Source organism: Callionymus lyra, chromosome 10 (genome assembly GCF_982586985.1).
Source record: "Callionymus lyra chromosome 10, fCalLyr1.hap1.1, whole genome shotgun sequence".
NCBI classification, from domain to species: Eukaryota; Metazoa; Chordata; class Actinopteri; order Syngnathiformes; family Callionymidae; genus Callionymus; species Callionymus lyra.
In genome coordinates this window covers 21,296,012-21,314,458 of record NC_141827.1, presented here as the reverse complement: position 1 = coordinate 21,314,458, position 18,447 = coordinate 21,296,012, and the positions used below count along the sequence as shown (strand labels likewise).

General features: G+C 37.0%; 1 protein-coding gene across 1 annotated transcript in view; it reads left to right on the top strand.

Annotated features, from left to right (window-relative positions):
• tafa3a (TAFA chemokine like family member 3a) overlaps positions 1 to 18,447 on the top strand; it is a 140,822-nt gene that overhangs the window by 94,902 nt on the left and 27,473 nt on the right. The window contains exon 2 of the mRNA XM_087801701.1: positions 847 to 959. Coding sequence (XP_087657827.1) covers positions 848 to 959 — 112 coding nt within the window. The 5' untranslated portion in view covers position 847. The remainder of the gene's footprint in view (positions 1 to 846; positions 960 to 18,447) is intronic.

Sequence of the window (18,447 nt, the reverse complement as noted above, 5' to 3'; positions counted from 1 at the left end):
GGTATCTTTGCATAAAACGGAGTATTTTTTTTTTTTTTTTCGCTAATTTGAGTGGCTGCACTTGAACGGAGTTCAAAGCCGAGCTCTGATTTGCGAAATGCGTCCCCCGCGAGAGAAGAGAGAAGTCCTGTTGGCAATAAGATGAGCCACTGATTGCATTGCTTGTTCTTTTCTCCACAGGCCTCTGAAATAGAGTATTTTCTGTGCAACAGCCTTTGGAAAGTACATGAGGATTACAGGGCTGAGGACATTAAGACAAATGGCGAGGGAACAGCGTGACAGCAAGAGAAGGAGACAAATAAACACCATTAGATATCTCGATTTCCCCCAGTTCAATAGCTTGATAAAATGTCTGTGAGGGATTCAACATGGAAGATCTGACTAAATATTATCGTGTTAGAGCCTAAACAAGTAATAATACGTCTCTTAATTAGAAAAAAAAAACATTGTGGGAGCCGTGAACGAGCTCTACAAACAACAACTCGCAAGCTTGTTATCTCATCACTAATGGTCCGCGCAGCTCATTCGGAGGACATTTGTAGCTTTGAATCCTCAAAACGCTCTTTTGTTGAGCGCTACGCGCCCCAACGGGGATGTGTTTAATAAAAATGTATGTAGCAACCGGTGTAATTGCAGAGGTGACTGTTGAGCTTGTTGTTTGTAGTCGGAGTTGATACGTTTTTTTTCTTCTTTTTCGTCCCCCAGTGGACTCGTACCAGAAACATCCGGGTTTGTTAAAAAGTATTTTGTCTGAACTTGTTTCTCCTGTTTGAATTGCACTTCCAATACTTACTTAACTATCCATGTGACACAATTGTGAATTGTTTCTTTTTTCTCGCCATCCAGGATGAGGGAGAAGGACCTACAGAGCATGTGCAGAAGTGCTTTGCTGCTGACCGTCTGTATGGTGTCGCTCTGGGGGCATCTGACCAGTGCGTCGTCACACCGAAGCCACATAGGTAAGAAACATCTTACCTGGAGGAATGTCTTTAGAAACTGTAGAGTTAAGATACGTCTAAACGTCAGTTATATCAAGTAAAAAGGTACCTATTAGCATATAGTTGTTTAGCTTTTTAAATCGTATTGTAAGAAATAATAACAGTAGTACGTAATATTCACTGTAAAAATAGAAGAAATAATTTGACTTCTTTACATTACCTGTAAGTGTTAATTAGAGAATAATTGCTCCTTTTGTACCTAGAATTAATCAACATTGAAGTAACTATATAAATTGTTCCTAAAAGTATTTCCTTTTTTCTAATGATGCACCTTGAAATAAGAAAAACAATAACAAAATACACTCTTATAAAGCCTTGAACTAGTGCGAAAGATGGAGATTTTTTAAAGTATGTTTTTTATCTAAAACTTTATTTAACACAGTTAAACTTAAATAAGATCCGTATTATATTTTATGTTTGGGAACAATATTTGAGTAATTCCAGGTACGTTTCTCAGCAGATATGTGTTATATGAAACTTATAGGAATTGGACAACCATCAGTAAAACTACTAAAAAAACACATAAAGGATAACCTGCAGTGCCAACAACAATTAATATTGAACAAAATAACATCGATGAGCACAAGTTCTAGTTGATTCCTAATAGTAGAATCTCTTTTTTTTTTGATTATATGTATTAAACTTCTATGAAAAAAAAGCTTTCTTATTTCCTTACATATCACATACTTTTACTTATTTTAACTTTATGTATAAGGATGCAAACAGAGCCACTTTCAAAAAAAAAAAAATCATATAATGACACATATAAGCACGGCACATATACAACTTAAATATTTATTACTGGAATTGATGTTGTTTCATATAATTGTTACAATTGTATTGTTTTTATACTTTCTCTTAAATGTGGGCATGGCAGGTTTTAAATAGAAGCCTGGAGGCAGATATGAAAAATCTAAGAATTAAATAAAATACGAATATAAAAATATATAAAAAGAACCGTCAGTGCAACATGAAAGTGACAGTGTCAGGGATTTATCTGTGTATAATAGTGGCGGGTAAAGGAACGGATGGTTTTAGGCCGAATTATTGTCCGTTAAGTTGTGTGTTTAACTTCTCATGCGTGTTTTGTATGTTGGTGTTTCTGCATGTAATGAATGTTAGTCTTTTTTTTCAATTCATAGCTTCACTTAAAGCTCTTGCAGCTGTTTTCAAGACACATATGTGTTACCAAGTGCTGCAGTTTGCAATGTGATGAAAAACATTTTCCAAAATGTCTGCAGCTCCCTGCAAAGTGAAGCGACAACAACTGTGATACAGCCTGACACTTTCTGCGTTGTTATTCCTGACTGTTGTGTAAGCAGTTACACTTAAATGGTGCATTAGACAACTTTAACAGAGCGCTCATGGGAATTCTGGAGTCAGACTATATATAGTCTGAAACACACTCTTTGTTGTGTGTCTATGTATTTCGGGAGAAAACAGAAGGTGTTCCTTATTGTATTGATGTCAGATTCCAACTAAACTAATGGATCTTATGCAACTACATGCGAGACGAAGAAGGGAGCCTCAGAAAAGTGAGGGGAGAAGAGGTTTATCCAGAAGTCAATAAACTAGACAAGCGAAAGAAACCGACTCAATGCCTCTTGATGTGTGAGTGCTAGCTTAATTACATTACATTGTAACTTGGTATAAATCTCCTTTCCGTCTTATTTCTCTGCTTTGTTTTGCAGAAAAAATACCTTTTCATGTATGTAAATGGTGTAAAATAGAGACTCGGGAAGACTGCTAAGTTAGAAAGGAATTACCTCAAATGCCTTCAGGAAGAAATGGAAAACATTTTCCATTACATCACAAAATATTGATCTTATTATGGAACAACAATGTATAGAATAGGCTGCGTCTCAGAGATCAGTTGGATCGCCCACCTCCATTTCCTCGAGACTCTTGAACATATTTTCTTTCCCTAAAGCTTCAGAAATGATTTGACGATCTAAGGACATGTATCTATGAAATTTGAGCAAGATTTATTTGAGCAGGATTACTTTTGTGAGGACAATACATGTGTGTTTGTGGAAGAGTGGCATTGCTCCATTGCAAAGACATCGAGATACTGGACATAAGGGGCTCAAGGTCAGAACAGGTGAAGGAGGTTGTGGTCAATGCTCAGTGTTTGGCCGTCTCAAAAGAATAATCCTTGAAATAAGCCTTGAAATTAAAGTTTAAACCAAATCCAAGATGCAGTAAGTTCCTCATCATGACGATGTCTTGAAGTTATTACTTTATAAAGTTCTACCCGGTCTGAAATGTCGGCGAACAAGAGGTTATGAGAGCAGAGTCCATTGTAATGTAATATTGGCTTCACTCCTCCTCCAGCCAGCTGTAATCACACCCCGCTTTGATTATACAAAGAGTTCTTCAAGGTAAAGACTAACAGGAATTATGACACGCAATGACAAACCTCAATGTTTGACCAATCACAGCACATTGCGCGATGTTATTGTTAACAACATTTCACTCCCTTAAAAAACCTTTTCAGTGGGCGGGGCTTAAGCACATTTTCTAATGTTAATATTTCAAATACAGTTTTGTACAAACAGACACATACTGATGAGTACAATAGAGGTCCAAGATTAATTAAAGACACTCCTAAATCAACACATTAGTTGTCCTTTTACTAGTTTCGTTTTTTTATTTTGCTTATTGTCACCATTATATAGTTAAAATACTATTGTTATCCTAACATAAGCGCTTATATTGGGGGAAAGCATTGTTTGTACTTTTATTTGTGTCAAAAGAAAGACTTGAAGAAATACAACAAGTGAGAACAAGTTGCCACAAAAAAAGGCCGTATTTAGTATTCAGTAGTAATGGGTGGATGAGGCTCATGAAACAGCTTATAAGGTATCATGATACAGTGCCATCTAGTGGCCTTTTCAAAATGAAGACTGTTTCATCATTCCTTATCAACCCATCACTAGTATCCAGTAGTGTTAAGTATTCATGAAGTGAATAGTGAATAAAGTGAAATAAAGTTAATATCTCAGTTGATACAGTATCAAAGTATTTGTGTGGTAGATGTAAAACTATTTGTAGAACCTCAAAAATATCTTTTAACCTGTAAAGACAAAGAAAGCATCTACAAATCAAGGATACCTTGCCAATAACATAATCTCATAAGTCCCATAATGCAATGCAACAGTTGAAGCGTTTACAACCGTGAATATTTAATCAAATCAAAAAACAAACTGTACCTCTCGGTTTGACAATATTTAATGCTTGTAAATCAGGTTTAGACAATATTTTAAATCCATTTTTTTTGGCAGAAACAATTGACTCATTTCCACAAAATGTACATGAGTTCATCAAGCAAAACAAACACAATTCATCCCATGAAGCTGGACTCAAGAGTCTGGATCCGAGCGTGGGGGTCAAGCCTGACATCGGCGATTAGGGACGGGACTCACACCAGGAGGGAGCGACTTGTCACCGCTGGCCATTTGAAGGACCTGAGGCGGGAAGCTGGCAAACCTCTACGTGTTCGGGAGCAGGACAATTATCCAGACTGATGGAGAGGAAAATCAAGAGTCCTTATCTACAAGACTCCATTGCTGGTTATATTTGGAGTCCCACTCACCTGCAGAATACAACACAAGTGCAAACTTTAGCACGGACCAATCGTCTTTTGGGGATTCATTCACGTTCTCTGAACTGTTCATTGATACAAATTCCACTCTACATAAAACTGGTCTTTTTTTATTAAAGGATGCAGTGACAACATTTACGTTGCCTTAGTCTTGCACAACCTTCTGGTGTGAATGTAGGTAGAACATAAGTGCATTTTAAAAACAAAATAAGAAGACTTATGTGAAGAAAAAAAAAGCAAGAGTAAGAGTAGCGTTGGACTGAAAAACATGGTAGTTGTTCCTTAAAGCGTTTTCTTCTTTCTCTGATTTGGCAGCAAAGTGTGTTTGCAAGTGTTCTTTGTCATGAGGTCCTTGAAGGCTAAACAATATCATAGCTTTAATGATTCTATCCACTTCTGTGCAACACACAATATATAAAAGAAATAATACCTAGTTTAGCTCTGCGGCATCGCATCTCGGATTTGCATTACCTCTAGCAAAAATAATGATTTTAATTCTTCAGAGTAACTCCCAGAGATGAAGAGAGGTGGTAAAGAGTAGAGTGAAGGTGTGGTGGAACTGGTAGAGAAGACTGCCAGGGGTTATCTGTGGCAACTGGAGACAAACCTTATTTGATTATTTTTGATTCAAGCTGCAACATAGAAGTGATAGTTCACGCAAAATTCAAATATCACTCATTTTCTACTCACCCTCATGTCGATTAAGGGTTGGGATTATTTTCAGAGTAGTCTGTTCCTTTTTAGAGTTATAGACAAAAATGTGTCTTCATTGTAGTGTAGCACCGGGCACTCAGGTGTCTTTGTATTAATCTTCATCCAAAACGACACACTTACAAATACCGCCATGGTGCTCGTCTGTAACGTCCATCTTGAAATGAAGCCTCGACATGAGCAATTATTCCTAAAAAACGTCTTGACATTACTGCACAGTACTCCATGTAAATAGCGAGAGTGGCCAAAGGAGTACTTCCGGTCTGTGTGTCTTAATTAAAAAAAAGTTATTCTTAAACTTCTGCTACAAACAAGCTTAAAATTTAGACTTTTTTTTCCGGAATAATACATAATGTTGAGGCGTCAATACAGAAGAGCAGCACGGAGGAGTTTGGATGTTTTTAAATGTTTCTTTTAGGACGAAGATAAAGACGCACCATTGAGCATCAGTCCCTAATTACAATGGACATACATTTTGTCTACAACTCTAAAAAGCAACATTTTACTCAAAATAATCTAATAATAAGTTGAGGTTGAGGTGCCATAAATGGTTTAAGAAGAGGACGTTGCAATAATGTTGCCAAACGGAAGTATGACGTATGTAAAGAAAAGGAAGAAAGTTGATAGAAGATAGATAGATAGATAGATAGATAGATAGATAGATAGATAGATAGATAGATAGATAGATAGATAGATAGATAGATAGATAGATAGATAGATAGATAGATAGATAGATAGATAGATAGATAGATAGATAGATAGATAGATAGATAGATAGATAGATAGATAGATAGATAGATAGATAGATAGATAGATAGATAGATAGATAGATAGATAGATAGATAGATAGATAGATAGATAGATAGATAGATAGATAGATAGATAGATAGATAGATAGATAGATAGATAGATAGATAGATAGATAGATAGATAGATAGATAGATAGATAGATAGATAGATAGATAGATAGATAGATAGATAGATAGATAGATAGATAGATAGATAGATAGATAGATAGATAGATAGATAGATAGATAGATAGATAGATAGATAGATAGATAGATAGATAGATAGATAGATAGATAGATAGATAGATAGATAGATAGATAGATAGATAGATAGATAGATAGATAGATAGATAGATAGATAGATAGATAGATAGATAGATAGATAGATAGATAGATAGATAGATAGATAGATAGATAGATAGATAGATAGATAGATAGATAGATAGATAGATAGATAGATAGATAGATAGATAGATAGATAGATAGATAGATAGATAGATAGATAGATAGATAGATAGATAGATAGATAGATAGATAGATAGATAGATAGATAGATAGATAGATAGATAGATAGATAGATAGATAGATAGATAGATAGATAGATAGATAGATAGATAGATAGATAGATAGATAGATAGATAGATAGATAGATAGATAGATAGATAGATAGATAGATAGATAGATAGATAGATAGATAGATAGATAGATAGATAGATAGATAGATAGATAGATAGATAGATAGATAGATAGATAGATAGATAGATAGATAGATAGATAGATAGATAGATAGATAGATAGATAGATAGATAGATAGATAGATAGATAGATAGATAGATAGATAGATAGATAGATAGATAGATAGATAGATAGAAAATCAATGGAATATGTCTTTGGATGGCAGTGACGGCCTCTCTTCAGAAGATAAGATAATTCCTACATTATTTTTATCTCTTCACATCACCCTCGCCATCATATTTGCCGTCACTCTGTCTTTTTATTTGCATCCCCCGCCTGATAATCTAACCATTCCGGTCCGAGCGCATTTGATACGAGCGGAGTGACGGTGACGCTATAAATCCTTTTGTTTTGACTGCAAACATATTGAATAACCCATTTAATCTGCAGGCTTACATTTCTGTCCCTTTTGCGTCTGGCATCCGTCTTGCCCGGGATGATTTGTGTGCTTATTCCTGTGATTTATTAGTGGATGAGAAAGCCAACACAAGTAGTCTGCCCCCCGTCGTCCCCCCCCTCCCCGGCTCGCCTGACACTAAGGTAATCATGCTGCCTTGTCCCTGAGCTGCAGAGGTCAAGTCAAGGTAGGCCCAATAAACAAACCTCTTTAGCCCCTCTGTTTATTGAGGTGGGGGCTCCGCCAAAGCAATTGAACCTTTCACCACAGTCTGACTGAAGGATGCCGAGCGTTCGCACATAAACCTGGTAATAAGACGGCCGCCCCCCCAACCCCACCCCAGAACACCATCTGCATTCATTAGCCAGTCCTGAAAGAGTGTAAAAACGGTTGAAAGGAGTCTGCTGGGAACAGGGCCGCGAAAACAAACTACCTTTTTTTTCCGGGCACAGATTTAGACGGATGATGCGACCGCGGGTCAGATGGGAGTTATGTCACTCAGCTGTTTAGCAGTGGTAACTCATTTATGAAGTAGTGATCAAGCTCTCCGCGGCTAGTTGGTCAGCGTCTTCAGCGTTTTCAAAACAGTGTTTCCCCCACTGAGACGGAATCATGCGACATGGCTGCCGCTCTCAACTCCTCCAGATATCAAATCCCTCTAAGCGACGCCATTTACAGGTCGTAAACTCGTTTTTAAATTACACTTCCATGTTTGGTGCTCAGGTTTGAACAAGTTCCTTTTTTTCTGTATTCACACTCTCACAAGGTACAGGCAGCTTTATTAATACGATGAGACTGTGCACTGTGCCCTCAATTCAGAGAAACATTTCCATATTTGCTTATAATGGAGGAAAAAACGAGAAAACGTGTGATACACTCTAATGGCTCATCCTCAAGCTGATCTCTGAGCTGTATGAGATTTTTAAAAATATATATTCTATGCAAATTGCCTTGAATCCCAAGACTCTTCATTCCCAGTCGACAAACACATAAATTGGAGCTGAAACTTAAAAGTCAAATCCAATTGAAACTTTTTTTTTGGTTCTTAACTAGAAGCAGGATGTTGTGTATTGCTGCTTCTGTTTATAGGGCTTCCAAATAACATCTATTGACTAAGATAAGTCTCATCAATCTATAACAAAATATCATTTAATTGAAATGGATGTTGACTCATACTAGTCAGGTTTTTATTATCATTTAGAATGTAGTTCAAGGTTTAAATCAGGGGTCCACAAGCTATGGCCCACCCCCGGAACAGAACCACATGTTGTTTTTTCTCTTCATATTCAGTGCGTAGAAAAAAGAAGGAGCTGTCTCGCCTGCAGTCAATTGCCAAACTCTGCAGCGAGAATTCTGACCTGCTCTAGTAGAAGAACTCACATTTCCCCGATCCTTAAAACTCCTGGCTGCCAGGTTCTTTCACTACTGTAATTATTTATTTCCTGAACATTTATTTTTTGAATAACCTGAAAAGGGATATTTGGTTATCTGTGGCTTTCTGGAAAACAATACATTGCACTGTTTTCGTTACAAACTGACCCTTGTCAACATCAGATAATGGAAAGGTTATGTGGCCCTCACAAGAAAAAGGTTTGGGACCTCTGGTTTAGATGATCAGACTATAGTTACACATTTTTTTTACTGTATTTCTTTTTTAGTTTCCGATATAGTCATTTGTGATTTACCCATTTTCAATTCGCTGGGAGCTGTTTTTCTTTTCTGTTATGTAATTTTATTAAAGCTTTAAAGCGTTTTAAAATATAATTTGACTGATTTCGCAATTTAAATTTCATTTAACATTACATAACATTATTGAGACTTCTAAAAAGCATTTTTTTAAGCCAACATTTTTTGCCTTCCTTTGCATCCCCTTACTAACGCAAGATTAAATGTTTTATGGACACCTCTTTTACTTAGTTTTTGTTAAATGGTTTAAATAATATCAAAATTGAACAGTTTTCACAGGGTTCTTCTAAGCCCTTTTCCTACGACCTGATCGAGTTTGCCCTCCTACCTAAAATCTTCATGATATTTTTCAAGAAATCTAGCGGTTTTGGAGTCAATAGAACGCTAACCCTTTTGTTATCTTAGGGTCAAGGTGACCTGAAAACAAATGTGTTTGTGGTATCCCCTGTGTTGTCTCTGGGTCAAGGAGAACAACCTCCCTGGCTGCCAGAAATACATATGAAGTGGTGGGGGTTGTTCACCTTGACCCAGAGACAACACAAGGGATACCACAAACACATTTGTTTCAGGCCTCCAGTTCACCTTGAGCCTGAGATAAGACAAGGGTTAAGAGCACACGCAGGTATTTCTTAGAATCATGAAAAACCTTCAACCCAAAACAAACAAATCAAATGATAAAATGCTTTATGTACTTATAACAAACACAATAATACATTATTTATAGTAGATTTGAGGTGATTTGTGATTCTACAAACATCCCTGCGCTCAGATAGCCAGAGAAGAAGCTGAGCTCATTTGTTTTGTAAGACCTGGCCAGCCCGCTGTCACACTGCACAGCGGGTCAGTATTCAACTCTCGCCCGGCGATGGCTTGACATACAAAGTGGCAGCAGCAGGGTCACTCCCACCCAGGGGGACACGTGGCGACGTGGCTGCCGAGCATTCGTCGTGACATTTGGAGAGCAGGTGGACGACACAATGCTGAGCGGAGATAGCGGAGGGCCTCAGATTGAGATGGAGATGTGGAGCTGTTTGAGATGCGCTGTGGGGATGACAGAGGTGAGCTCGCCCATCTCCCGGTGGCAGCTACTGAGATTAGAAAACCATCAAATGTCCCGTGCTATACGCATCTGAATGGCAGCTGTAGAGATGAGCGATGAGTGTTTGCAGGTGGCCTTGGTCCTCTTCTGCTTTGTGTTCAAGCCAGAGATAAAATTGGTATTAATATACGTCAAATGGAGGGGAACACCCAAAATAAATCTGATTAAATAAAGCTATATTCTGCCTTGTAATGTACATGGGAATTAATAAAATTTTTGCTAAACTATGATATTTAAATTTCACTTTTAAAAAATGTTCTATAACTTTTATCCTTTAAACCTTTAAAGTTATTTTCACAAATGCTATTTAATATTTATTTTGTCCCTGAATTCTTTTTACCACAAAAATAGCGTTATATATTTATCACAGTTTACATCATGTCTGTTACTTGGTGGTTGTATTTTATTTCCACTAAATACCCAAAATGCTCCACAGCAAGAGGTTTAGAAGTGTCAGAATCTGATCATTTTTTTCACTAATAAATGTTTGAATAACTGTTTGATATTTTTCACAGTTTAATCTCGCAATGTAATATCATTCCCCACCGCATTTAACCAAGAAAAAAAGACATGAGTGTCTTTTGGCTTTACTCATACACCAGGTATTATAGGGATAGTTACACCAAACTTAAAATGTCATTATTTTTACTGAAAGACTAGGAACTTCTGCAACAAACACGTTTAAAGTACAGACTTATTCAACGTTTTTTTTGAACAATTTGTTGTGTTGAACTTCAATATGTATGGAGTTATTTGTAGTACTTTAAAATGTATTTTTTGAAAGAAGAGGACAAAGAAAAATAAAGCACCGGTCGTGTCTTATAGACATACATTTTGCCTCTAACTCTAAAAAGAAAAGACTACTCTGCAAATGATACCAACCCTTAGTCGACATTAGAGTGAAGTTTGAATTTTGGGTGAACTTTCACTTTAACCAGAGGGCAGATTAACTATTCCTTTAGCGTCACTTTGATTTCCCTTCTTCCAGTTTTTACTTGCATTTCTTTCCAGAGAACATTTCTTACCTTGAGCTTTTTGGGGAATTTCCATTACTCTTAAATATTTTGAACCAAGTGTATTTTCACTAGTTTTGTTTACATTTATTTTAAAGCTGTACATTTGATATTAAGAATCTCTATATTACATGTTGTGTGTCCACTGGGTCAAGGTGACCCAGACGCTCGAAACAAATGTAGCACTTTGAGATTCGTGAAAAATGTGCATTTTTCAATAAAATATTTTATTGTTATGAATGTGTTTCTCCTTGACCCAACACCAGGGATAACCCAAGTACATTTGTTTTGGGCCACTGGGTCACCTTGACCCAGAGACAACACAAAGGGTAAAAACAGAAAGATAAGTAGTAATACAAAGATACACAAATGTTTATTCTGGCACCTCACAAAAGTTGATATTGTACCCTCTTGGAATATTTTGAGGCGTGAAATTTAAAAGCATACATTTCCTGAAGAAGTGGTGAAAATCACAAGGTACAAATCTGAATTGTTTTCCATGACAGTGTTTTTTAGACAAACAGTGAAGAACATCTTCCTGTAACCCCGGGTCGATGAGATAAAGTGGGGCTCGGATGTTGCCAGCAGGCTTCTGTCTCCATACTCCCTCTAATTACAGTTCAACTGTAAACCCATTACCTCAGACTACATTACCAGTTACCTCCAGCAACTGTGCGACCGCTCAAAGAAATACAAATTCAAGAATTTTGATACGACCCAAAGGGGGAGCCGAGTGATAACGATTTGACTTGATGATTGCAATTAGCGGAAAAGCGCTAACAGCGTGTTGGTAATTGGCTCTTACAAACTGAAAGCCTGCCCTTACCCAGCAATTAGATCAACCTCCTCTCAAGTTAGTCAATTCTATTGCTGTTAATGGTTTATTCTCGGTTGAAGATTAGCACCAGGAGTTACAGTCCCTCGTTTTAAATTAGCCACCGCTCTCTATTTCTTCTTCTGTGCCCGCTTCATTCGTCAATGAGTCTTCAAAGCGAGTAATTTGGTAGTGAAGGTGACGCACAAGCGCTGTTATTTCAGAGCTTGTTGCCGTCTGAAGAAAAGTGCTTTGAAAAACTGCTGCGTGACTTCCAGCCTATTAGCTGTGTGCAAACTTTCTAACGTTTTTTTTTTAAATTATGAAAGAAATCAAACTGATTTAAAAGGTTGAACGGTAGATGGTATTTTCAGGATGAACAAGACACCAGTCGTTTGAGGTCTGACACAATACAATGGAAAATGGACATTTGCTTATTAACTGTTATTTTTGTTGTGTAGGTTTTAACCCCTCTGAAAACAAATGTGTTTGTGGTATCCCTTGTGTTGCTTTTAAGTCAAGATGAACGACCTCGCTGGTTTCTATACAATTGTATGCAGTGGTAGAGGTTCTTCATATTGACCCAAAAGCAGCACAAGGGACACCACAAACACATTTGTTTGCAGGCCTCCAGGTTAACCCATATGACAAGAATGCAACCGTAATCAACTTATTATAAAAAAGATCTAGTTCCTTCTGACAAACCTGGATGAATCAGGTCAGAACGATATAAATGTATCAAAAAAGTATCAAAGAGAAAAAAACTGTGACCTGATTATGTGAGCAAATACAGTACGTGCCAAAGGTTTGGACACATCTTCTCATTCAATGCTTTTTCTTTGCTTTCATGATTATTTACAGAATAGATTCTAAATGAAAATCAAATCTATCAAGGAAAACATGCAGAATTATGTATGAAAAAGTGAGAAATTACTAGTCTTTCAAAGAAGTACCTGCCAGACTTTTTACTCTTACATTTTCAGGGTTGCATTGTGGAATGCGATGCCTTATTAATAGGGTTGCGACCATTAGTTGTGTTGTTCATAAACCAGGTTGATACAACCTTATAATTCATTTCATGGAAAGAACCAATCGTCTAAGAGAAGCCATCATTACTTTAAGAAATCACACATACAGAACCAATCGTCTAAGAGAAGCCATCATTACTTTAAGAAATCACACATACGTGATTTTGTTGTATGCTGGTTTTGTCATGTTTTGAATAGAGAAAGCAGCAGTTACAAGATATACTATATGGAGATATACATGTGGATGAAAATACATTTTAACCCTTATATAATCCGGGTTCAACCAAAGAATACCATCTTTGTATTTTCTTCTGCGTTTGAGTTTAAGAGACAGATAGATCACTCAACTATATTACAATTAGAAATGGTTTGATATTATCAATCAGCGTATGATTGAGCAGAGGGAAGTATTTCTGTGTCGATCATTCCAGGAGTGTTAAAAGAAATAAATGATTTCTTCGTTAGCTTTTCTTCTCCCTGTTAACACTTCCTGGGTGAAAACACCTACTTTAAACGAATCACACTGTGCTCAGAGAGAGAGAGAGAAATGTAATCATAGTTATATTTAATTTAAAGAAATCCAAGCAATAATTCTGCTCATCACGGAAACTTATCTGCTTCTAGCCTGGGCTTCTCTTCTACTTGCCATTTCATCTTGAGCCTATCTAAGTGAATCCCCCCTGGAGATACACACTGATGAAAGTGTTAAATCAACATTATCGGAGAGGAAGCAACTAGCCATCGCTTAGGATCTGAGTAATTGCCAGAATGAAAGAAGTTGTAATTTTAGGCCAGCGCGGAGGAGAGAAGCGTAATTTGTGGTGATGCGGTTGATTTAAAGATTAGAAAAGAGAAAATGGTTTTGTAGGAAAGGGGTTTACATAAAAAAAAACATGATGAAAATTCCATGTAATAGGGACAGGAGTTGAAGGGAAGCGGAGTTAAGTAATTGAGTAAAACAATAACCATATTAAGAAAGATTACAAAATAAAACAAACTTTTAAAAAACATTTTCAAAACATGTTTCTGGAGTTTTAAAGCTAATATTGGTCAAATATGTTTTTTCTAGTTCAATAAGTCAGGATTGTCGTCACATCCACTCAAACTACTGTATTTCCACGTGTTCTTTTTTACAAGCTTACTCTATTAAACATCCTGTTGTAAATGTACACTTTCCCCCAGAAACCACTTTTACATGGAGCGCAAAACATAAATCCAGCCTGACTTTTATTATTAGTAGTCAAGCCCTGTTGGGAATGAAATGGAAGTGCGACTCCGAGCCTCCTTAACTCAAACCTATTAGTGCTCAACATGGGCTTGTAGTTTCTCATGAAAGGCTGGTTTCTGACTGAGTAAAGTAAAATATAAACTTCTGGAATGCAGTCCATCAATTCCCAGATGGCGCCCGGTGGCTTCGCTCTATGACTTTTTCTAGCCTCGCGTCTCCTCAGGAATAAAGTGCAGAGCAGACGTCCACGTCGCGCCGTATAAACAGCAGCCGAGGCCGAACATCAGCTTTATGGGAACGGCTGAAGCATAAAACGTAATGGCTGAAACCTTCAGAGTTCCTTTCAAATAACATTTCTTTTTTTTTTTGTTGTGGAAAATGGTTTGTCCACATATTTTTCAGCGAGATGGACTATAGAGAATTTGTGTTGAGCAGTGCGTGGATGGGCAGGTCATATGCTCTGCCCTTTTCTTGGCTTCCTATATACCAAAATCGAGAAGACACGAAGAGTAGTTACAAAAAAAGTTTTCACTTTTTAAACTTGATGGGTTAAAACAGCAATGTATGACATTTATACATTTATTGATGTTTTATTTTTTTCATAACGTTTGTCCATGTGAACTCAGAACTACAGTGTTTGCATATGGCTAAAGTTCTAAGATATTTTTTAAGTTACCAAAAAGATAAAAAAGAACATGACCAAGAAAGAGCCTTGTTTTTACCGAAATATATAGATGCAGTACAATAAAAACAGCACCACATTACATTCTCGGCATTGCAGTTACACATTTCTAACACTTGGGGGAGCAGAAAACATTTCTCCCAATCCACATATAGGCCCTTTAATACATTATTTACAAAACCGACATTTTGTCTTCCATTCTTAATATCAATAATTGATTTGTGACACTTTATATAATGCTTACGTCTTCAGTGTAATTTCAAATACACACACACATACAGACAGTCCACAGATTAACCAGATTTAGCCGGAGCTTAACTGTGCTAGACATCAATAATGGCTGAGACAGTTTCTCTAGAGACATAAGGAGACGTTTATCATTTAAAATTAATTTTCATCATCTTGCTTTGGCTATTTTGATCAAGTCAGGATAACATATCTTGATCAACGTCCTAAGTCATGACTTTTAAATGTGATTCTAATCTTCTCAGCTTTCCATGAGAAAACAATTTGAGAGAATTTCTCCGGCTGTTTTTTTCGCTCCACTCTAAAAACCTTGCTCTCGCACAGTTTTGGAACATACATTTTAACATTCGACATCCATCCCCCCCTTCCACTTGAACCGGCAACCGGCTGTCAGTCAGCCCAGAGAGGCATCAGAGGATTTTTTTCCAAATGAAAAGAAAAAGGAATCCAGTTTGAGAGCAGCGATGGCAGCCGTTTAGAGCCAACACGACGCGGCTCTGACAGATAATCAGCATGTGTGCATGTCAGATGAGAGAGTGTCGATGGCAGAACCACATCTTTACTTTTGTCTGCTTCTCTGGGGCTCCACATGGCGGCTGCGACTGTGCTTTTATAATTATTGCCTGGAATCTACTTCAGTTTATATGGAACTGTTAAAAGTGTTCGGCTCACTTTACTACTCCACAGACTCACAGTTGACTGGTTCCATTCCCGGGATGATGTGTCGTAAAATAAAGTTATATAAATATGTGTTATCAGCGGACATAGAAAGCAGTGAGCTGTGCAAATAATTATGCTGAAAACATTTGGTAAAATGATGAAAATCTGATCACCAGGACATTTTAACATTCCCACATTTTCATTTGCAAGCAGGGGTCGAAATGTTGTTTTCACTGCTCACCCTGTATGGCAAAGTAGACTTTTATCAAGTAAATAATATGTTTGTTGTGTTAGCTGCCGTCACACACAAGGTGATATTGACCAAACATAAAACTTTGCAAAACTTTTAAATATTAGAATCAACTAAATTTTATAATTGGGGAGTTGAGACTGTCCCAGCTGCTTAGACCGATAGGACAGGGGACACCCTGGACAGCCCTTCGAAAGATCCACTGAGACAAACAATCACTCACACATATGGACAGGTTGATGGTTGGTGTGTATGTTTGGATCTTTAAGTCTTTAAGGCATTAAATTCAAGTAAATCAAAAATAAAATAATCAAATTCTTGTTGTATAATGTATTTTAGTTTGAAATCCAATACTTTTTAACTTTTGCTTATTCATTTGTTCTAATAATTGACAGATTAGTGCTATTTCAATGACAATTTTCTTTACAAAACAACATTTCTGGTTTTTCAGTGGAGTAAAAATTCATAATAATAAAGAAGAATATAATAAGATTATACCATAAATGACTAGGTGTTTATCTTTTTTCATTTTTTCATTTTGGTTGAGATGGTTCTAAATTTAATTAGAAAGTGTTATGAAAAAAAGTATTTGAAAGTTTGAATTGCATTGAGCTGTAGGAATCCAATTGGAATTTATATATACATATATATATGATAGACGCAGGTTGCCACAAGTCACCCATCATGCTTCTTGCTGAGTCAATTTCTGTGGTCGCTGCACCACCTACGCCCCAAATTATTTTCATAAACATTTAAAGAAAAATTCTGTACTTTCTAATTTGAAATTCAAGACATTATTTGACAAGTAAACTTGGAAAATGTGATGACAAATGTATGTATCAAGTCTCAAATGAGGTGCAGCTTGTTTTATAGGAGGTTAAAATCAATACATCTTAATGCAAAATAGAAAAACATGATATAAGTTATTACATTAGTTATTTATATCTCGTTCAAATGCAAATCAAAAACTATATCTCTTACATGATGAGAATGTCTTAGACGACTCTTAAAATGTACTGTATATCCATCACCCTGTTAAAGGAGTAAATTAAAGGAGTCTCGTTCTAATACGTTTCAGCTCACACTTATAACTTTTCACTTTAACATTAAAGACTAATTGTTGACGGATATAATCTGCGAAAAACACCTTTCTTGATCACTTAAATGTAAGAAGTTCTCAATATCCACAGGATATTTGCTAGATTTCACTGTTTGTTTAGTGGACGCGGCTATATTTGCACTTTCAGCTGTCCAGGGTGTCCCTTACAGTCACAAGAATGCACAAACACAGTGAGGGATTAATGATCGTGCACTAAATCTGAGTTATTTGAGATAAAAACAAACTGCTCCACCCACCCAACAAAATGATTTGTGATGAGCGAACAGATGATGATCGTGCTCTGATAAGATTCCTCTACATTCATTATCACATTTGCGGCGTGGAGATTGCACTTTGCATGCACTGAGCCGTATAGACGTCACCCTTCTCTCCCCCGCCCTCCCTCTGCTCTGGCTGATGTCCCTGGATTTAATAACTCCAGTTGCCTTTCACTTCCACTGCAGTGTGATTCCTGACGGCACTTCCATTGATCAGCTGGTGGTGGGCTGGAACATCATGGCCGCTAGATAAATGGTGCAGACATAGACATAGATACACCCAAATGGCCGACTCTCAGGGAGTCTAAACGCTTACTCATCTGTTCCTACCCTCTCTCTAGCTCGAGCACATCCTCCTCGGGAAGATGAAAACAACTAAACTCCCATCCGACTCCTCAGAAATGTACCAGTGAGAGTTATGTTCTGCATTTCTTTAAGCTATTCTAAGTCTCTATTTCCTCTATTTCCATGTTGCATTATCGCTCGCACTTGACGCTGCATTGATGTAGGCTGAGTCGGTTGTTCTTTAAGGAATAATAAACGATGCTGATGATGCTGTGGTCATCTCGGAACACAGCGAATCAGCGTGTTTCCTATCCGACTGGACAGCTTGTTCATGTTTTTCAGATTAAAACCCCCCCACACTAAATAAAACTCATGGAAAGGGAACATTCTGGATTTTAAATTAGATGCCTCTCGACAAACATAAAGCTGGTAACTAATGTGTTGATTTAAGTGTGTCTTAAGGACATCTTGGACCTCTATTGTACTCAACAGTATGTGTCTGTTTGTACAAAAAACTCTCTTTTCATTTAATATTCTTATTAGAAAATTATCCCACCCACTCAAAACACGATTTCTTGAAATCTTGTTCACCATGACCAAACCCACTCTGCTGTGATTGGTCAAGCGTCAAGGTTTTTCAACGTACATCATCTATCAGGAAAGTCTCCACCTCCAATGGACTTTTTGTGTAAACAAAGCAGGTGTGATTACAGCTGGCTGGAGAAGGAGTGAAGACATCATTACGTCATAATTGACTCTCGTAACCTCTCGTTCGCCGTGATTTCAGACGTGGGAGAACTTTATAATATCTTTTTTTTAAATCATCCTAATGAGGAACTTACTGCA